At 34.0% G+C, this 23,271-nt stretch overlaps 2 protein-coding genes across 2 annotated transcripts in view; one reads left to right on the top strand and one right to left on the bottom strand.

Moving 5' to 3' along the window:
• Positions 1 to 23,271, top strand: part of CTNNA3 (catenin alpha 3) — a 1,798,979-nt gene that overhangs the window by 641,132 nt on the left and 1,134,576 nt on the right. The gene's annotated exons all lie outside the window — the stretch shown is intronic.
• LRRTM3 (leucine rich repeat transmembrane neuronal 3) overlaps positions 6,479 to 23,271 on the bottom strand; it is a 167,447-nt gene continuing 150,654 nt past the window's right edge. The window contains exon 3 of the mRNA XM_047825962.1: positions 6,479 to 6,688. Within this exon, the coding sequence (XP_047681918.1) occupies positions 6,479 to 6,688 (210 nt within the window). The remainder of the gene's footprint in view (positions 6,689 to 23,271) is intronic.

The following is a 23,271-nucleotide window of genomic DNA, read 5'->3' as shown; positions in this document are numbered from 1 at the left end:
TATCCTGCAACTCAAGCCATGTCATTGCCAGTTAACATTTTGTGACTGTATATTATTGGTGTTTTTCTTTGTGTTGTCATTTGCATGTTGTTACTTTATTGACTGTCGAGGTTTTGCTTCACGTGACATCTTCCTTCTATATTTTGCCAGTTAAAGATTTTATTGTGGATACCCACTTATATTTTTGTTATAGTTTTATAATATAGCTAGGGAAATTGGAAATGGAAATACAACATGAATATTTGGGAATATCTTTTGAAGGGTTTTTATTTTAAATGTCCGCTCCTTTTAGGAAACAATGTATAAAACTTCAAGAAAGTAATGGACATTTATTTCCATTAAGTTGCTGACTTAAGATATTGAAGGAAATCTCTATACAGTGTGAAATAGCTTAAGCAATTTTTTATATTTAAGAATAGGAAAGTATATTCCTTCTCTGCTGTCTTCACATCCCCTGTTAAAATATTTGAGTCAAATTATATTGATTATGGTTTTTTCTCACTTCTGAAAAGGGTGCTTACGGGGTGATAGGAGGACATCCCTAGAGTCTGATGAACTGGATATTATATCTGACTCTTGTATGAGCTTTGGCAAGTTATTCAATTATCACAATCCTTATTTTCCTCCTCTTTAGAATGGTGGCTATACCTGTTTCCTAAAAAGTTTTGAGAATGAGGTGGGGACAGCCCAGTGCCTGGTACATCATAAGTCAGTTCTTTGCTCTTTCCCCACTTCTGGCTTTTCTACTGTTATATTATTATCCCTGGGAGCAAATGATAAATTTTAGTTAAGTGAATAACTGTGTTGATTTAAGATTGTTTCAAATATTCCTGTTGAAAGAGCTAATGGGGAACAAAACCTATAAACAATACAATCTGTCAAGAAACAACCTGACCATTTTATGTATAGTTGTTTTTTGTTTTGAATTCCTCCAGTCAGGAAAAATGTTCAGCCAGGCTTAGCAAACTAGGTTCACATTGGCACAAGAAAGCACAAGAATTAATAATTTCAGACTACAATAAAAAAACAATTGAATGACTTGGTAAAAATAAATTCATTGGAACAGTATTTTGCAAAACTTAGCATGCATCAGATTAGCTCCAGAGACTCTGATTGAGCAAATTTAGGATGGGCCCAAAGGATTTACTCTTTTTTTTTTTTTTAAATTTTTTAAAGTAGGTTCCATGCCAAATGTGGGGCTTAAACTCACAACCGTGAGATCAGGAATCGCTCACTCTGCTGACTGAGCCAGCCAGGTGCCCAAGGATTTTCTTTTAATAGTAACTTTGAGGATATGCTACATAGCAAAAATTTAAGCCAGTAAATAGAAAAAAAAAACTGTCAACTTTATTCATCCATGTTATCTTAATACTATTTTTCCACATTAATCCAGGTAAATTCAATAAGTAAAATTGATTGAAAATGATCACACTACCGTGTCTATAGACTTGCTCAAAACCTAGAGTCAGTTCTTTATTTTACACAGCCTGAGGCAAAGACTGCATCATAGAACCTTCAAGGCCATGCAGTACAGGTGTGCCGCATTATATAACACAAGATATATTGAAATCAACTTACAAATGATAAATTAGTGAGTGATGTTTCAGATTAGAAAACAAATAGGATTTACTTCAAGTATCCTTTATCACAAGGTCCCTTGATGCATTTGAAATATTACTTGATTTATTTAAAACCAATTTTTACTTAGCTTGTCAGTAAGACACACATATAAAACAAAATCTATAAATGTTTGGGAAAGAGGAGGAAGAAACTCAAGAGTTTTCTAAGTCCTAGATGGCTCAAGCACTCACTCTGTTGCTTTAAGTTCACTGTTCTTAATAGAAAAGTAAATAATCAACTGTGGACAGTTTAAAACATGAATTTTACCCTAAATTAAAAAATGTTAAATATAAACAGCCTCCTATCTCACATTGAAATCATAATGGAAGCCGTGAGAGAGCTTTGAAAATAACCCATCACCACTCTGGTGTATTCTTAAATGTTTCTTCCTCATTATAATTGATATTAAAATAAAGCACAGTTGCTGATTGTCAGTCTACTCTACCCTTGTGGTAGAGTCAGTTTTGAAAGCATGGATCCTGGATCTTCTGCGCTTGGTACCTCTCTAGTTAGAGACAGTGGTAGTGCATTGAGGTCATAGCAGTAGTTGGAAACTCTTAACTGAAAGACTAGTGCATCTGCATTCTTAACTGCATAGCTAACCCATCTAGACCTTGGGACTTTTTATGTGTTTCCAGGTCATTATACTATTTATTACCCAGCGACTTAAACCATTAAGAGGTATGTCAGTGTAAGATGTTACTGTTTTTTGCTGTAAAGATTTTTCACTGTTTTTCCTGAGGCTAAATATCTGCCAGTCCTACTTCCTCTTCCCTCCTGTACCTCCATCTACTCAGCACATCTGATCTTCTTTCTTCAAGCCTACTAATAGTTCACATATGTTATCTATTTTCGTGCTTTCAGTTTCTTTACTTATTTTGAATGTTTAGGTTGAGAGATGATATCTGTTTTCTAGTCAGGAGCAGACATAACCAAATAAGGTCTTCACTCCCATTTACAGTGGCTTTATTTTTAAAAATATTTTTGCAAAGAGATATTGCTATTTCCAAGGAGTTTGTGGAGTCTGAAATGACTTCAGATAGGATTATGTAATTTGTCTTGAATGTTGAATGTAGACAAGTTTTCTTTCCTTCTAAAAATATAATTTATATTAAAATCTGTATGGTTTTATGGTTTTCTGGAACATTCAAGAGGGAATATAGAGAGTTGGTAAAAATGAGCAGATCAATAAAATACTACTTGCTTGTTAGAATATGTTTTGGTATCTATACATCAGTTTGGATAAATTACATTCCATTTCTATTAGGAGAATAGAGAAAATTATTCTGTATTCAGAAAGGTTTAAGAACACAATTTAAGAAGTACTCTTGCTGAGATTAAAAAAAAGGAAAAAAAATATAAAAGTCTTCCCAATTAGCTCTGAATTGAGTATGTGTTCATTTGAACATGTGTTGAACATGTGTTGAACATCGCACTATGGATCTGTTTTATAACCCACGCAATCTCAATTTAGATGGTCTTTGATTTCTTTCCTTGTGGTTCTTGATTTTATGTCCATATCTTGGGCCTACATATATCCACTTCCTTGAAGCAACTCATCTGCACATTTACAAATGACATAATATGTTAAGAAATCTATGACTTGCTTTACTTTTTGAACAAAATTTTAATGTGAGAGCCAGAGTAGCACATAGAAAGAGTTCATTTAGCTCATATATTATACAGATAGAAGAACTGAGTTAAATTAGAGATTAAACAACATGACAAACATTTTTTTTTCATTCTGTTCACTATCTCTGGAAATTCTCTGGCTCTGATCAGAGAGAAGGCTTTTAGTTTAGTGGAAAGACTAACAGGCTATGAATTTTGAGAATGGTTCATTTCCACCAATTATTAGCCTTGTGTTCTTGGGTAAGTCTCAACTTCTTTGAGATTAATGTGTCTTCATGGGATGGTTATGAAGACAAAATGCAATAATTTATATAAAATATGGTTTATAAACCTCAAAACACTGCATAAATTTATTTTTTGCTGCAGCTTCTATGGTTATTGTAACCATGCTGGGTCAAACTGCATTTTTGATCCCAAACATATCAACATTTCTGTTGTTTAAATGAGCAATAGGCAGAGAGGGAGGAGATTTGGGGACAGGGTGGTTAGCAAGAGGAAGTAGGAGATCACTGAATACTGAAAAAGATAAGTTATAATTAAGGGTTTTAGACACAAATATATAAATTGCAAATGTATGATAAAGATTCTAGACATAGTTTCCTCTAAGAGGTTTTCACTCCCTTTTCCACCCTCCCCCATGGCCCTGAACATGGCAAAATAAAAATTAGGCAAACAAAAACCCAGCATCTTCTTTTTTTTTCTTGTAAAAGATCCTTTGGGTTTAATTTCAAATATGAGAAATCTAAAAATTCTTAGTTTATTCGGCTCTTACTGTATTAAGTTCTCAGATGCACAGAGCTGTGGTTCCAAGATGACTGCTTCTATTTATAGTTGTTTACTTAGATGAATTTAAAATGTTTAAAAAATGTTTGCTTCAGGAAGTCAAGGGCATACATTTGTGAACCTCCCTAGAACCTTATATTGCTAAAAGTTATTTATCAATTTGAAAATGTCTGGAAATATATATAAAATGCTATTTTTTACGCCAATTAAAAGATGCTTGATCTTTGCAAGGACAACTTCTGATGAAAAAAGATTGCAAATGACATTTTGGTTTACATAATAAATAAAATTTTGCATCCAATTTCAGACCCACAAGAATAGATTTATAATTAATCCTCTATAAATTTGCTAACTATGCAAAACAAAATCTCAATGTAGAGGATTAAGAACACTAAGAATAATATATTGCAAAGACATTAGAAATTGGAAAAAGTAAAGATGAAAATTAGATGTAAAATGACAAAAAATTTTGAATAGCAAATAATTTATGCAAAATATGTTACGAAATCTGGGATGCTAAATAGTTGATATAAGTACTGAGACATTTAGTTTCATTTAAATTAGTAAGAGAGTTTGCTTCTTCCAATTTTTTTTTACGACTGTATTTTCAAGAAAAAATTTGCTGTACATTTTTAAAGTTTATTCCTGTTTAAGTTGCTCTTAAATTTGCCATGATAAATCTGCATAAAACTAGACTTTTGTAGGTATAATTTCTTTGGAATAAATAAGAAATTAAAAACTTGACATTGGTGTTAACAAATTATTTTCTTCATTGTTTTTGATTGTATTTGACCCCTGTTGGATTGACATTTGCTCAACCTATTTTTGATGTTATGAATGCAAAATGACAACATAAAAAGGCATCTCTCCTAGTGCAATTCAATTGAAACTTGTAGTTTTATAATAAAAAACACACAAAAGAATGTGTGGATACCATAGATAAAATAACATTTTCAAACAATAACCTGTGTCAAGCAAACAACAGAAACAAGTTGATTATTTCAGCCTCTGAAAAGTTAGGTTTTCATAATTTCACTTAAATTAACTTTATAATACAAATTACATAATCACTATATGATCTGGGGTGGCTTCAAATTACTCTGGGTTATTTTTCAGATAATTTAGAAGCAAATCTCATTATGGATGGCAACATAAACAATTTAGAACATATTAAAAGATATTCACAGTTTACTTGTGTTATAAAGTTCTCCACCATGGCTCATATCTATACTGAATGAGCTATCAATGTTTAGAGTTCTTCTCCAGGAGAGAATTGATGTAGCACACAAAGTGAAAATTTTCACATATTTCCGTTGAGATGTTCCCAAAATATAGCCTCGCAGTTCTAAATGAAAAGTTGTCTTAAAAACCAGGCACATTTTGCACTAACTGATGGTTATTTTTAGGTAAACCACTTTGGGTTAATTAGGAGAAAATTTGCTACTGTACAATTATTATGCTCTATCCTTCCCACCTTGGCCTGAAAATAATGAGATGTAACAAGTTTTTCTTTGTCACTGGCAGCTGCACCTTTTAAGTGTATCAAAGTCTGTTGCTGTGGTTACAGCCTTTGTTTCCAGTGATGTTTTGTCCATGCTTCCCCCTACCGTTAACAATGGGTTACTCAAAATAATGAAATAATGAGTCAATTCATTCAGAAATATGTTGTTAAAATATCCCTCTTTGTCATTACATGTCACTGCTTAGAAACTAGGCTGTAATTCAAGGCAACAGTTAAGTCTGAGAAGTGTTAAAAAAATCTTTGATTTTTTTTTTCATTTATAAGAAAAACCTGCCTATGTAATTGAAGAACCTCTTACAAGTCTCAACAATTAAATCCTTTTTGGTTAATGTATTATTTCTGGAACAAGTAGATAAAATTCTACGCAGTAAGCATGATAAAAATCGTGCATGTTTCGCACAGCACAGAATTTTAGAGTCAAGGTTTCTGGGCACAAAAGCAGTAACAAAACAGTCCCTACAAAACTGAGTAACTCTGAATAACACAAGAAATAAATTTTTGTTAATTTAAAATCTTAGAAACTGAAATGTGTAAAGTTTGTAAAGTAAAATGTAATTAAATTATGGTACTGTACATATCAGTTGTTTCTATAATTGAAACTTTACAATATGAAAAATACATTAGCTCTGTACAGTTTTTACAGGTAGGTAGGATGAGTTTTGAAAAAAAAAAGATTCTTTTTCTGTTTTCAGGGTCATACTCTGTTTAAGTCAAAAAAATACTGCACAACTTAGCTAATTACAAAGTGTAGACTTGAAACAATTCATGTCTTCTTTATTTCATGAATAGATCTTGGACTTTTGTTTGACAGGGGATTTTTGTTTTGTTTTGTTTTGAGAGTCCACAATGAACAAATCTTCCTCATTTTTGTCCTTGAGGTTACAAAGTTTGGTGGCAACCCTTGGCTACCGCTTAGCTCAGTTAAGTCAGCTGCTGTTTATGGTCACTGATTTGGCCAGCTGTTGTGATTGTGCTCAGGTCCAGCTCAGTCTCTAGGTGTGTTTCCATCGTATCTTCCTGTGCATTCGTTTCAAAGGACTTATGAGAGAGAAGTTCATGATGCACCCCACAGTAACTTATTGTGGGCTGGTCGTATGCCAGAAAGGTTGACACATTCATTGATAAAGGTATCTGGGGAAAAAATGACATGAGAAAAGTCAGTTATAAAACGACAAACCACTTTGGGGGCAAGATTTGATGACTATGAAGTGCTAATCTGACTAACCTCTACGGTTGTATCTGTGGCTCAAGTGTCCCCACACTATCCTAACTGATGTCCCTCATTCTCATTCATACTAGTAAGCACAATACAACAGCTTTAAAGCCTGGGATGGACCTGCTCAATTCTTAATTCAAATTATCAGATAAATAGTCGCCTAAGTGGTTCTGAAAATGCTGTAAGCTTTATTGACGAAGTCAGAAAATGCTTTTACTCACTAGGGTAAAATTGTGCTTTTAGAACTAAGAAAAGTATTATTTACTTATATCTGGTATTGGAATACACTAGAATGGTGGTTCTCAAACTTTATCATGCATAAAAATCACCTCCCCCTTCTTCACCTCCATCCCAAACTCCCCTGCATTTCTGATTCAGTAGGTGGGGGGGGGGGTAATGCCTAGAATTTGCATTTCTTACAATTTCCCCCTTTTGATGCTAGTGCTGTTAATCTACATACAATATTTTGAGAACCATTGCAGGAAGAGAATTGTCTAGGCAAGTCATTCTGGATCTTTTTACTCAATAATTTATTGATATCTGTTTTACCATCAAAAGGTTTTGAAACATTAATGTCTGTAGTTTGGTCCATATATCTAAAATTTAGGTTTAGGGAACTCCTAGGGAGACTCTTTGGCTCCTATGAAGTTCTAAAAAGCAGCAAAGGATGATGTTAGTTTGAAGGAACCAGTGATAAAAATAAGGAAGGGACTCCCTTGCAAATTGTAGCTTAATGAAGAAAGCAATTAGAAAGATCTGTGAAAAAAGCAAGAGTAATCAATGTGAACAGAAGGGAAATACACAGGTTGCACAGAAAGAGTAGTCTGAAATGTGATTCGATTATCAAAATCTAGAGATTATTCCCATTTTTTTCAGTGAAATAATAAAAATTTGTTCTAAAAAGTAGGCAGAGTTGAGGAAACTTCAGCCCCAATCTCTGTTTAATATCCCAATTACTAATTCATGTTGTTGAATGGCTTTGGATAAAAACTTCTACCATTCTTGTTTAGTGAGTGTATCAAATATATTTCTGTTTGAGCATATTAGACTGAATTCCTTTCTGATTTCAGCTGAGATTAGAGCCTAAAGCTAAGAAAAATAGAATGTCTAGGTTTTGTTCTTTTGTTAACTCCTTATCCTTTTCTCCCTGGATAAGAACCCTCTTGGGCAGTTTTCTTTCCATCCCAGCCCTTCTATCCATATTTATTTTTCCTTCAGTAAAAATTGGTTGAACAAGTATTTTCTTGTGTTCTTGAACAAAATAATTCACTTCTTTTGAGATTATTGTTTATTTTTTAATATGGACATTTCAGTGTATCAAATGTGTAGGGTTTAGTCCTTGGAGGCAGAAATGCAATCCCATTCATTAAATTAAATTCCTCAGTAGCTCTTCCTATTTATGTGGACTTAAAAAAAATTAAAGCATGCAGTTGTCTGATACATGAATAAAAGACTTTAAACATACACTTTAAAAAATAGCCAAGAAAGATCATAAAGGAAATGATAGGATGCTTCCAAAAATGCTCATTTAATATAAGAATTCCTAGTGTTACTGATGAACTACTCAGTTAAAATATATTATTATGCAAAAGTAATTGTACAGCATGAATAGATTTGAGTTATAGGAGAGAACAAAAATAGAACGAAAATAGAACTGTTTACATTAGCCTCTGGGAAATCAATGCTCTGTAATGTGTTATGGGTCATATATCTGTAGGATTTTATATAGTTGTTCTTATTTGTCATGGAAACTTCTGCTTCCTGGCTTACTTGGAATTAATTCTACTGTGAATAATTTGTAATTTCTATGGTGACTATTTATGAAAAACAGTAAACCATGACACATTTAGTGTGTGTGTGTGTGTGTGTGTGTGTGTGTGTGTGTGTGAACACATAGACAATTTCTTGCTTGGTTTAAAATCTACAGGCTGCTGGTGTCCAGAGTGCAAGTCCTAATTTGTACTGTTATCATTTAGGTCTCATTATTCACTTAAAAATCCCACATATTTTCTTTAGAGAGTTTCTTATTTTTGGATATGTCTTAGTTTGAAATACATAACCCCACAGTTATACTTTTTCAATATCGAGTCATATTTTTCACATTTTAATATTTCTGAATTTGGAGTGGTACTTAAAATCAATGTGAATGTTCAACATGTATTTTCTTCTGTGCAACTATCAGTGATTCTTAGTTAATGACATCTTAATATCAAGAAAATAACTGGTAAGATGTACCAGTAAGAATTTAGCAGCTAACCATATCTGAATATAGCATCACAGTAAATTTTCCAAGCTTGACTTAAATGATTTTGAAAGTCTAAGAGTTAGCATTGGATATATTCACATGTACAGTTGTAGGACTACATACATATATTTATGCATATACATACACAGTATATAACCATATGCATAAATAAATACACATATATATAATATTGTGGTCAATACTTATGATTTCAAAATCATTTAAATATGTGAAAAATACAAATTTTGATGATACATCAGTTTTGGACAACTATTTCATATTTGCTGCTTATATAAGATATGCATATAGATATACTACATATAATAATAATATATTTATTTATTTAAAGAAGTGTTTTGACTTTTTTCAAAAAGCAGTTGCTAGTGACTTTATACTTGTTCATCTTGATGCCTCTACTTTCCATTTGTGTACATAGCTTATTTCTAAGAGTAGCCTCGGGTTTTGCTACGGTATGTGCAATTTTATGTGTGTTTGGGGATTGGTTAATAATATTTGTTTCAGTCCTTCCAAACATGAGCTTTGGTAGTTTTACTTACAGTCAAAGTACCAAGATATGTCCTTGGTATTATTTGAGTAATATTAAGAAACAATGGAAAATATCTTCCCTACTGGTTTAGGTAGGGATTCCCATCTTGAAAATTTTATTATTAATTATTATTTTGGTTCCTAAGTATTGAGGCAGTTGATGAAATGGAAGTGTTATATGATGAGAGTAGTGTAAGCAATTATCATCAGCATTGCAGGTTGGTTTCCTAGGAGTGTCAAAGTTGGCTTAGATGTCACCTCAGGTCCTACCTTAATTTCTTTAGGATTTTTTTTTTTAATTTTTTTTTCAACGTTTATTTATTTTTGGGACAGAGAGGGACAGAGCATGAACGGGGGAGGGGCAGAGAGAGAGGGAGACACAGAATCGGAAACAGGCTCCAGGCTCTGAGCTGTCAGCCCAGAGCCTGACGCGGGGCTCGAACTCACGGACAGAGAGATCGTGACCTGGCTGAAGTCGGACGCTTAACCGACTGCGCCACCCAGGTGCCCCAATTTCTTTAGGATTTTTGTAGTGGTTCTCTGTCTAGCTACCTGAGCAGCTGTGGCCATTTGTTCCATCTCTTGGTCAACAACTGCCTGGACATATCTGTAATATCTTCCTCATGATCATCACTATCAACCATTGAGCATGTACACTGTGTTAGGTACCATGCTACATGCTGGACTAGGGTCATCTTATTTAAGTTTCCAAAGGCTGCTTGAGGTAAATATAATTTTCCCCATTCTACAGTTGAGGAAACTAAGATAGTTTATGTAGTCTACAATCACTTACTTGGTGAATTGCAGAAGTAGTTGCCTGACTTCTTCATCACTACATTTTACTGCTTATTTATCACTTTATCTAACTGGCACTGTCCTTGGAGCCTAGAGAAGTGAACACAATGTAATGTGCCTGATACTATTTAGACACCAGTTCTCAACATTTGAATCTTATTTTCAGTAGGGCGAACACAGATTTCCTGTGCTACACCATAGCTTTATGATACTGCTTTGCACACTGGGCCCTCAGAAAATAAGCAGTCTATCAGGGATTTATGTGTGTAAGTGGTGATGGCTCAAAATCAGAGCTGTCTGCTTCTTACAAAGCTCATATTGGTTAATTCAAAGTGTAAGGAGAAGGGTCTAATTTGGAGAACATTCTGGGCTAGGACAGGAACTTTACATATACTCTCAGATACAAATATGTGTAAGATATTTTAGGGAGACCTTTAGGGATTTTAAAGCTAAATTTCTGTGTTGACTTGGAAGTTGGTAGAAATTTTTCCAATTAAGTGATGTTAAACTTTTCTTTACACCAAAAAATGCGAAAGGTTAGGAACTTCAATCAATCTGTAATTTGATTATTTTGTTTCCTATTAAATAATAGTTGCTTTATTTCTTTCTGTATGTAAACATGGTTATAGGTAGGTGCTGGGGGGACAGCAGGAAAGGGGAAGTGAGAAACAAACATGAATAAGACATTATTTCTGCTCTTTGGCAAAATCATAGACTAGTGAGGAAAATAGATAAAATAATGCAAGAGAGTGAAGGAAGACAATGGATGGGGTAAGCTGGGATACAAGTTATTGTGTGTTATGTATAAGGACATATATATGTATATATATGTATATTCATATGTGTATGCATACTGTGCTCTGATTTGCTGATTCTACTAATTATATTGTTCATCCTTTGTGGGTGCATAACAAACCAGCCATCTTTTTTGTTTGGAAATAATGTTGTTATTTTCCAGATTTATTGGCAAGAGCCAATTTTGCTGAGAAGTGATTTACATTTACTTTTATAGACTCTCCCACAGAGATACTATATTTTACTTTGAAGCTGATTTATCTGTTTGAAGAGCAATCTATCTCTTGGAACTCTTTAGCATTCTAATGGTTAATTTGTGTAAGTACAACAGACTGATGGATCATTAATTTTAATTATTTTGATTCTAGTAGTAGTTTATTTTAAAAATTTTTCAGGAAGAACTTAATTAAGAGCCTGAACTTATGTTATGCTACCTTTAAACTTTAAAAAACCCTAACTTTTTAAATGTTTTTAAATTATTACATGTAATCCAGACTTTGATATTAATTTTGGTATTTTGAAGAGCTAAGTTGCCAACTAAAGTAAGAATAGCTATCCTGAGGTCAAAAGTATATGATAATAAGGCAAGGACTCAATATGATTTTGAAAACTTTCCAGGGTCTGGAACTTGAGAATAATGTGAAATAAAGCATTACATACAAGAGGATAATAATTATTCTAGTGTCTTTTGTGTCAAAAATATAGTGAACTCCTGCAGAATGAAATTATAAAGTGAAAAAAAAAATCAAGTTTCACTTAAAAGGTCTTAGTTCTCCTTGCACCAAAATGCATTTGGAGTAAAAAGAAAACAAATTCTGAATTTTATGTGTGTCTTGCAAATTTGTAATTTTAGTAGTGTCCCCACTACATCTAAGTAATGGAGAATCTTATAAAATTCAGGTCCCCTTATCTTTGCAATTTCTAAAAATATATCTTAAATATTTAAATGATGTTTCCACTTGTGAATGTATTTTGTCTTTACAAAACAATTTGTTTCTATTCCAGATTTGCAGCGAGAAATAAATGGGAGCTGGCTACATATACATTGGTTTTCATAATTTCACATGCTAGTATCTACAAAAGCAAATAGAAGTATTCATTCATTAATTTATTCACTTCAACAAAGATTTGTTGAATGCCTTCTCTGGGCCTGGTGCTGTGTGTTAGATGCTGGAGGTAAACCAAGTGCTTGTCCTTAAAGCTTCTGGTTGGAATATAAACCATTCTAACATGTTTAGCAAGTGGAAGAGAGAGGAGTTCATATAGAAAGAGAGTTTCTCTATTCCCCAACTGGCATTTCTGTCGTATTCATTCATTCTTGTTCTTGTTCTCTCTTCCTTGAATTATTAATGAACTGCCTCAATACTTTTATGGTATGTATATTTTGAAGGTCTGTCTTCCGTGGTCCTTATTTGTACATGTATTTTATTTTATGTTAGACCATAACCTTCTTGAGCATAAAATCTATGATTAACCACATTTCCCTACGGCTTATATCATTTCACATGGTGCCTTAAACATAGTAAGTACTAAATATGTATTCAATGAATCAATGAACACATGAATGAATGAAATAGTAGAGTAAAGGGTATTTAGTATAGCTGGGAAGAAATTAAAAACCATCGCAGGATGACTGGGCTTTATGAGAACTACATGGCTAAGAAAATCTGCTACAGTCTAATGATGTTAAGACCAGGCTATTATGACTCTAGGATAGAAGTAGAGGGCTACAATGAATTTCCAAAAATACATACTAATGATGAGGCACATAGTGCTGTGTTACAATGTTTACAATCCTTGTTTACTTTTTATTTTATTTTAATTATTCAAACCTTTTATTATTAATTTTACTTTAAAACATTAATATATTATATTTTATTATGTGAAGTATTAGTTACATGTTTGAAATATATAAAATTGTAAAAACAATATTAAAAATAAAATATTCTTAATTTGGTGATTTTCCTCCTATAAATTGCAGAATGTTTTATCTGTGCTTTGTCCTTTAATACCTTCCACACCTGCATTTTTCAGACTTCAGTGCTCCCTGGAAACATAGCCCATGATCTCCAAGAGTTTGGTTCACCTGCCAAATTAGCTCTCCCAGTAATGGACTCTGCTCAGGATCCTTCTGTGTTAACCTCTGTTTTATTTTTGTAGTGCCAGTAGAAAGTGATGTTTCTCTTTTACTGAGGCAAAGCAAAATGCCCCAAACTGTTTTCATTTACATGCAAATCTTTCTGCACAGTCCGATGCCTGCTAAATTGGCACAGTTGCCAGGTAAAGTGATGGGACCCAAATTGAGACTATGACTCAAAGGCCCCACTGATCTTGATGCTGTGTTTCCAAATCTGTTTCTTCATACTGTTGTGCAATGAGGTACAGTTGCTAATCAGTTTTAAAACAATCTCCTTCTTTTTCTTTTTTCTTCCTCCCCTCCCCAGAAATTGTAGTTACAATAGTCCACTTAAGGATCATATAATGATGATGATACAGCTGTTGATATTTTAAATATAGATTTGTATAAATCTGTGAATGAGTGAAAATCATCAATCGCATTCAACACTTCAAAACAAACAACAAATTATAGTGTTTGGCACTGCTACAGATGTGTCTGGTATAAGAACTCTTTGTATCTGTGACTGACAGGGCATTTCAGTCTCATGTTGGGGTACTGTATGGGATTTCTCTGAACATAGGCATTAATATTTGGTTTCCTGTCATGATTTCTGATATGCTACCTGCTTTCCAACTGGTGTTTTACTCCCTGCTAGCTTATTGGAGTTTTGACCTTCTTCATAAAATAGGCTGTCCATTTCTGACATGCCTGATCTTGAGAACTTATCCTACATTGGCAGGATTTTGATATCCAGACTCTCTTTGGGGTTCTCATTTCTATTGAGGACCCAGAGAGCTGTACCTTAGGATTCCCTGAATCTTGTATTGGTCTTCCAAACAGGCTTTCAAATGATATGATTATCTACTGATTAGAAAAGAGTTTCTCTTCAACCTTATTTTTAAATTAGTTCAGATGTTTTTGCTGAGATTATCTCCAAACTAAATGAGATAATATTCTATATCAGTTGCATAAAAATCTTACACTTCAGGATTTAGTTCACATAATACTTCCTATATGAAAACCCATCAGATAATTTGATTCTGTAGTGATGAGCTCCCGCTATGAATTTCTTCAGAATTTCAATGTATATAAGTATCAACATGTACCATTTCTTCCATCCATCCATCTATCCATACAACCATCATTTAGTATTCTTGGGATACTGAATGAACAAAATCAATTCCTTTGAACAAGCCAGCAGTTTTACAATACTGTTTTTCCTAGGTGGGTGGAAGTGTGTGTAAGTTATGGAAATGGAGAGAAAGATCTGCCTTTTCTCTGAGCCTTTATATGGGTAACATCATGTTTGAGCTGGCCAGCTTGGTCTTATTTATAATATTGCTATTATTTCATTTATGTTAACACGATCTATATAGACTATAAATTTTATAGAGAATAAAGATTTTTAAGAGTTTTACAGGCTTGTGTATTAGTAAAATTTTGAAAATTCTTGTTAGTAGAAAGACTGGCAGTGAACAGAACTACTCACAAAGTTTGCATTTATATACTTATGTTTGTAATGAAGATACAAGATCTTCAGATAAAGTTGAGCTAATAGATATAGTTAATCTAATTCATTACAAGTAATTCATTAATATAATTTAATAATTATCAATATATTAATGATTAATTTATGATTTCAAATTTTATGTGACACAAAGATTACAAAATTTAATAAGTATTTCCTTATAATACAGCTTTTATTCTAATACAGTAAAATAACTCTTGTTGACATTTAAATAGATTAACTTCTAACTTGTGTTAGCACATACAGATTGTATAAGGGGTGACTATCATTAGAGTGATTGGAATTAATGTTAGGAGTAGGGAGTATCTAGCTCTGGCCAGTGTTTTACCTATATTGTCTCACATAATTTTAGTCTCTTTCTGTCTGTCTGTCTGTCTCTCTCTCTCTCTCTCTCTCTCTCAGTTTCATCTAGCACTTACAAACTGTCATTTTCTAGGTTCATTTTCTCTTACCTTACTTCATAGGCTATAGTATGTCTGTCTTAACTTCTTAATAATACGGGACAGCTAAATGGTTGTATCTTTGATGAGGGTTATATGATCAGCTACATATATACGCAGATAATCTTTTTCAACTATGGCTTTTATCAAACTAATTAAAAATAAAGTACATAAAGGAAAAATGTGAAGTGTTATGTCTTAATGGTCCACCTTATTTCATTACCAATATTGTGATTTGGTTTTAGCTGTAGGTTCAAAGTAGATATCAAATGTGGTTAAAAAATCAAAGTATTTTAGCTCATATTTAGACTTTAAAACTCAAGCCTGAGGTTGCATAACAATCTTCATTATCATCAGAGTACCTTAGTCAGAGAATATGTTTTAGCTCCTTTTAACGTGGCTGGATATTCAGTAATACACAAGGCACAACTATAAAATAATACAAGGGAATTACACGTTTTTATTATTGTTTCCTAATTGTTAGGTCCTACAATTTATATTGCTAACCAATGACCAGAATGATATGAGATAAGTGGTGAAGGAAAGGATGAACCTTAATTTACAGACATATACTCCAGATAGAATTTCTACGGGGTACAGTCTTTCTTGTGAAAAAGTTTAATTTTATACCATTATGGATAGTATGAAAAATTCATAATTTTTCATTCTATTATTTAAGTACCTATTATCAAAATATCAAGATTAAAAAGGAAAAACTGATACAAATCTTTAAAAAATACACAATTAAGGAAATCTAATATAAGGGATAGGACATCTAAACTAATCTAAGGTGCAAAATGTTTCTTATAATTTTCTCATGGCTACTAAAGAAGTTCTCACCTGAATGAACCTCTGAATAGAGTTATAAAAAATTTTTAAATTAATATACTCTTAATATCTGATTTTGGCCCCTCAGATTTAGTTTTAAATTTTATAAATGGAATTCTGATATTACATGAGATAATATAGGCATATTATATATAATCACAGTATATTATATATTATGTATAATTTATAATATATAATAAGTATACTTATATATATAAGCATATTTTCTGTATATAAACATAATATATGTTTGTGTATAAATACATACACACACAACTTGGAAATGGTTAGTGACTTTTTCCCAATAAGAACATGTTTGGTATTTTCTTCCTATTACCCTTTCTCACTAGTAAGTATTTGTGGAATTCTCACTTCAGGCATACAATTGTGCCAAACATTTGAGGATAATTCAAGGCACGACAGATCTGAGGATAGATTGTCTACTATCACTGAGTTTCTATCCTCATTTAGAATATATGAATGTCAAGTTAAAAAACTGGTAAACTTGAGACTAGTTATAAGTATAAATACTAAGAGAGAAGGCTTTCAGTGTATGATATTTTGTGCTTATTTGTAAGGAACTATAGCCTGTGATTTCACCCTCTTTCTGAGAAATTTTGTCAAAACAAGGCATCTCTTTTTTGAACAGGTGTTGACTTCGGAAAATGATTATTATCAACTGAATTTATTGTATCTTTGTCTCATCCTAATAGAGAACTGATTAGATTTTTCTTACCTCTTATTTTTTTTTCTTTTCTCATGTGCTTTTTTTGGCTTAAGCTTACATTTTCATAAAATATTTATAGTTTTTGTAAGTAAATCAGATTCTTAAAAGTATACAATGGGAATAATCCCAAATACCTATGGGAAGAACCAATGTATTTTGAATGGCTTATTTTCAATGATTTTATATTTTTTTATTATAGGACATGAAACTGGGACACATACCAGTGACAGTGTAGGGGCAAAGCTATACAGTTTCTTAGTACTAGGTTCTTATTGTTGAACTGTAATCACAAGTGACTGAATAATGCAGGTTTTCTTAGTCTTTTTGAAGAATTTAAAAATACAAATTAAGAATGAAAAAATTCTAGAAAATAAGAACAGTTCACATATAATTCAAATGTAGTTAAAATTCCAAGAACATTGTTGAAATTTTGTATTGAGTAGACAATGAAAAGTAACACCATGAGATAGGGTCATTCTGTTTTAGGAATGGTGTTGGCAGGAAAAAGAAAACTACACTATGTAGCAATTTTTAGCATTAAACAACATTTCCTAGATAGCCACACGAAAGAACATTGACAAATTTATTGGATCTGTTGGCTGACCATTTTTCTAATTGTACCTCACAGTGTGTTCAGTTAGAGGGCAACTATGTGACTTATATTTGTGTAATGGTGCTGGAGCTACATCTTAGGCCCTTTCTTTTTACTTGAGGACATTAGCAACGTGTGTGTGTGTGTGTGTGTGTGTGTGTGTGTTTTAAGTATATTTATTTATTTTTGAGAGACAGAGAGTACAAATGGGAGAGGTAAAGAAAGAGAGGATGAGAGAGAGAATCCCAAGCAGGCCCTGCACTGTCAGCCCAGAGCCTGATGCTGGGCTCAGACTCACCAACTGTGAGATCATGACCTGAGCTGAAATCAGAAAGTTGGAGGTTTAATGGACTGAGCCACCAGGTGCCCCAACAACATGGTTTTGAAGAAAGGAAGACTCTTTCTCTAATAAATTAGATAGCTCCTGTGGGTATTTGAAAGGATTCAAAGTTTAAGAATTTTAATAATGCAGAAGTCTTTATACCAGTATGCTTAGTGGTCCCCGGATCATGCTTGCCCCTGCTGATCCAAGGGGCACAGCTGCTTTATGGTCAGAACACACAGGTGGCTTCTCTCAGAATGCATGACTACCACAGAAATGCCTGCCTGGTTCAGCATTCAAGTTACACTCTGCTCATAAGAATTTAATTAATATAGGTTGACAGTTTCTGCTAACCAAAATCTGGTTAGTGTCTTGACTCATAATACTGTGGTCAATTCCCTGGACTACCCAGGTTGGAGGTGCTTTTATTAGTTCTAGAGCTTGACATCTGATCTTTAAGATCTCTTTTAGTGCTCACATTTTGAAATTTTCTTCTCTGTGCTGATACAGAATAGATACTTTATCTTTAAAAAAAAAGCATGTACTTGGGGGAGAAAAGGCCCTTCCTTTTCTATATTCCCACCTCATTCCTTCAGAGATTTCTTCTCCTGTGGACCAGCTGAGCAATTCATAGATTCAGTGAGTCCCTAAGAGCCCCATAGAGTAATTGAGAATTTGGGAGGAAGGAAAATTATTCTCAACCTCATGGTGTAGGAAATGCATTTCTAGAGACTGGGGCCTTGAGTATAGCCCTTTCCAAATCTGCTTGGGGGTTTAGGGTTTTCAACTTATGCCACGAGCGATATTGATTAAGCATTTTCTGCCTTGCCCATTAGCTCTCCCTTCTGCTCAGTGCTGTAGTGAAATCACAATTTGTGCCATGGAAATCACTGAGGCAATAAATCCAGCACTTATGACTTCAATGTATTATTGAGAAGAGAGCACAGATGGACTATAAGGGAGCAAGCAGTTGTTCAAACCAACTAATATCTTTGATAATTAATAAATGTAACAGGGGAAATGAACAGCAAATGAAGGAGTAACTGATTTAATTTTTAACTAAAACACAGCATAAAAAATTCTTTTATTTGCAATTTTTAAAAATTCTCTCCATAGCTTTGAAAGACAATCTTTTGGTCCTGAGACCACTGAGTGCAATCTCAATGACCTTGTAATGCAAAGAGAATGAGCATATTCTATGTCTGTCGTCTGTAATCACTTTGGGTCCAGCTTAAATTTCTACCCAATGTAGTATGAGTATCCCTGTTTATTGAACACCAGCTAGATTTCGGGACCTGTACTAGGTACTGGTAATTTAAAGATAACTGAAGAATGGTTCCTGTTTTCAAGGAGCTTCTGGTTTCTAAGAGGGATCCATGCATGTAAATATAAACAGTGAGTAAGCTCGGCCTTAATGGGGTTATGCAGTGGCCTCAGAGGAAAGCATGATATACTCTGTTAGGCTGGAGTCAGGAAACTCTTCATAAAGAGAACTCCTAAGCTAAGCTTGAAGGAAGAATAAGAAACTCCCTAGGGAAAAAACAGACCATCCTAGGTAGAAGCACAGAGGCATGAGACAGATGACAGGATGGCTGGTCCAGGGGGCTGGAACTACTTAAATGGCAGGAGCAAGTATTGGATACGGAGGAGCAGCAACAGGTATCCATATGGTTTATGAGAATACAGCAAAATGATGGGTGAGAGGTGATGAGGGCCTGAGGTCAGGTGTAAGTACTAGCAGTGCAGATGGAAAGAGAAGGGTCAGTCTCCATCACTTACCAGGTGGGTGACCTTGGGCGAGTTCATTAACCGCTCTGAGCCACAATATTGGTGTTGGTTAAATGAAGATAATAATCCCTACCTTACAGTTTTGTTATTAGCACAGGAGATAATATATGTGTGATTCCTGGAATAGTAAGTTCTCAATAAGTGAGAGGGATGATTATAATATTATTCCCGATTGACTGAAACACTCCATCGTGTCCTGTGTTCTTTTTCTACATAGCTCTGCTTGTCACTTTCATATCATTGTTCAATATATAGCTGAAACGAGCTCAGAGAATTAAGCATTTTTTAAATGCTTCTGCCAACACTCATTTTTCCAGTAATTATTAGTGTTGCCACATTAATCTATATTTGAGATGCAATCAAGTTGAAGTGCTCAAAAATTTATTAGCTTCGTCTATTTGAAGGAAGGAGAAAGAAACATTTGGACATTATTAGAATGGTTGGCTTATTAGTGAAAAGTATTCATAGTTCAAATATCAAATATCAACTAAATTGAAAAGACTGAGAATTGTAATTCTAGAATAGGAATCTGATTTACTGTTTAACTTTGGACATGTAATTTCACCTTTTCTCTGCATATCTATAAAATGAGGAAGATAATGACTCCTGATTAAATACTGGTTGAAAGGCTTAAGCATAATAAAGAAAACAAAAATAACTTTCCTCTCTGAGGAGAAAAAAAAATTGTGTCAGCAAATCTGTTGATTTGTTGGGACTTAACAATAAAACACTCTAGATGGGAATTATATCCTGAGTCCAGGTTTTTTCATTAGCATCAGATTCTCCAAATGTATTCCTGACTTCCAAAATTTTGTTCCATACCTCAGTAGTTTTGTTTTAAATGATAAACAGCAAAATCTCTGTGAAAGGTAGAAATTAACTTGCTGGCGTTTCTCTTCCCACCCCCATATCGATGCTGTAAAATAAGTGGAAAAATACAATTTCAAAACCTAATCCAGCAGAAAATGTCTCTAACCTGCAAAACAATCTACTTGTTTATGTAACATGGATGATTTCTTTTTCTTGAAAGAAAGTGTCTCTTTATAAAGACATGCAAGCATTTGGGGTTATCACTCATCCTGGTTTCCCCTTGCTCCCTTTTTCCTGCCTCTCTGGATCCTACCAGGAGCCAGATTAAATTCTAACAATTATAGGAAGCCTTTAGAAAAAAACAAAACCGAAAAACTTCTATAAACATGCTTCTCTGTGCTGCAGCAGTTTGTTATTTTACTCCTTCCTCAGTACTTCTTGCAAGCTGCTATGTTAGTGACTATCTTATGATGAATTTTGCCTTATCTTCCCAATTATATCACAGACGCTTGAGAGCAACTACTTTGCCTTTCCATTGTCTTTCCTAGTCGAGAGGAGATATTTGTAGATTTATTGGCTTCTTTGGGGCTTTCCAAACCCAGATATACAAGTTTTACCTGATATTGCACATCTCTCAGATCTTAGATTTAGGTCCTGCTCTGTTCCTGCATTCCTTTTGTGTCTGTGGCAGAAAGTTGGCAGCAAGCTGGGCCATGGACATTCATATCTGTGTTTATGGTGGTTTCTTTAATCCCTAGGACACTTCCCTTGGGTTTATAAAGCAGACTTTCTTATGCACAGCATGTGCTTATAAATCAATCTCAAAAATATCCCAACACAAAAAATATGGCCAGCAGAGCATGAGGGAAACCAAACTGGGAATGCAAATCTTGTCTCTAAAACTTATAAATATGGATTATGCCTTGTCCTTCCAAATATTGTGAATTATTGGTGACTTTAAATTCATGTGTAGGTTCTAGTTGAAGTGGATTAAGAGTGTCTTAGAAATTGTATTCCAATTTAAGAAAACTCTTAATGGGAGCCAAATTATACCAAAATTTTAAGTCACATAATCAAATGAAGTGCTTACTGCGGTGTGTTGACATTTTCTGTCTCTCTCTGCTTTTGCATTCTTATAATTATATTTGGCCTGCTATACTCACTGTGAATTTTGAGGATTCTGATATTAAGATGACATCAGAAAAAAATTGTAAACCATAATAATTGCCTTGATTCTGTTTTCCTAGATTATTTAGAGGGAGTAACATTTTATTGCTGTCTCAATCGCTTCCCTGCTGATTTCCTTCTTCACCTTCTTAGAGACACAAATGCACACAACACACACACGCACAAACACACACACATGCACAAACACAATCATGCTATAAAACAGTCATATTTTAGGGATTTCTACATTGTATATTGATTGGTTAGTAGGCACTGTAGCTGTGTGGTCTTAGAAGTAGATAGAAGTCTCTTCAGAACTTGGAATTGCACTGGGGAAAAGTCACTCTTCAGGCCCATTTTAGGGTGTTTACTGAGCTTAGCAAAATATCTGAAAATAGTATTCTTTAAATGGGGGGGATTCCAGAATACCTTTGTATATGGTGGTTCCTATGAGGGAATGCCCTTAAACTGAAGTTTGGATAACTTGGATTTACTTGGTCAAAGTGTGACCCTGGCCTAGGACCTAGTATATATGTCCTACTAGTTCACTATTATCCAAGCTAATACATAAGTTTGAAATGGGACTTTCTAAGCTCTTGCTGTGTTTTATATTTTAAATCACTCCTGCTCTCATTCTTCTTTCTTTTCCCATTCCACCCTTTCTTTTGTCTTTATTAATTGCTTCATCCATTCAATAAATGATCATTGAACATGCATTATGTGTCAGCTGCTATCCGAAGTGCTAGTGTGATGAGTAAACAAAAATAGATATTATAGTAAGGGGATACACATTAAACACATAATCACAAAAAGATATAAATTTTGATGTTGGTTATGGAGGAGAAGTACAGGGAACTAGTCTTGCAGGGAGATACATCATGGAAGGTTTCCCTAAAAATGTTTCATGAGAATTGAGGTGAGTGAATAGATGAGTGAAGGTGGGAGGAAGCATGTGTCAAGCTGAACTAACACAGCAAAAGATCAGAGACAGCCATGTGACGGAGAGACCAGAACAGTGGAACTAGAAACTACAGCATGGCACTGGGGGTGTAGGCAGAGGCTAGTTTGAGATGGGACCAATTTTAGGTTTGTTTGTTCATCAGGTTTAGATGTTATAAACCCATTGGAAGCCATTGAAGGATTTTAAGCAGGAAAGTGACATGAATTGATTCATATTTACAAAAAGAGCATTCTGAAGAGGAGAGAGAATTAGAGGCAAGAGTGGATGTGTGCAAACGCTGTTAGGAGGCTACTGGAGGATCCATTAGAGAAGTCAGAAGACACTGTGGATAGGGGTGATAGCCATGAGGTGGAGGGAATTCCATAAATGTCAGGAACATTTAGTGGAGGGACAGAATCTGGTGAAGGGATTAGAAATGGGGCTGAGTGAGAAAGTCTCAAAGATATTTGGGTTTCTGGATGCACAAATGCCCTGATTTGGAGAGCATTCACTGGAACAGCATTCACTACAAGGGAATGGGTTCACAGTTGATTTGTGAGTTTGGTGTTAGATATGATAAAAATGTAAAGATTTTGACATAGCCTCATGGAGATGTTGGAGAGGGACTTTGTTCAACTCTGGGTCTCAGAAGAGAGGTCTGGGCCAGAGTAATCAGCATGACAATCAGAGACCATATCAACTGGTTTTGCTTGTTTGTTTTAGTAGGGTATGTTTCTAAAGCTAAATTGAACATTTCTTTTTAAATGTTTTCCTTGTTTATGTTGTAGTATTGTTATTTACTCCCTTACCAAAATTTACAATTCAATATTATTATTGTTAATTATTGTTTTTTAAC

This window comes from Prionailurus viverrinus, chromosome D2 (genome assembly GCF_022837055.1).
Source record: "Prionailurus viverrinus isolate Anna chromosome D2, UM_Priviv_1.0, whole genome shotgun sequence".
NCBI lineage: Eukaryota > Metazoa > Chordata > Mammalia > Carnivora > Felidae > Prionailurus > Prionailurus viverrinus.
This window is presented reverse-complemented; position numbering and strand designations above follow the sequence as displayed.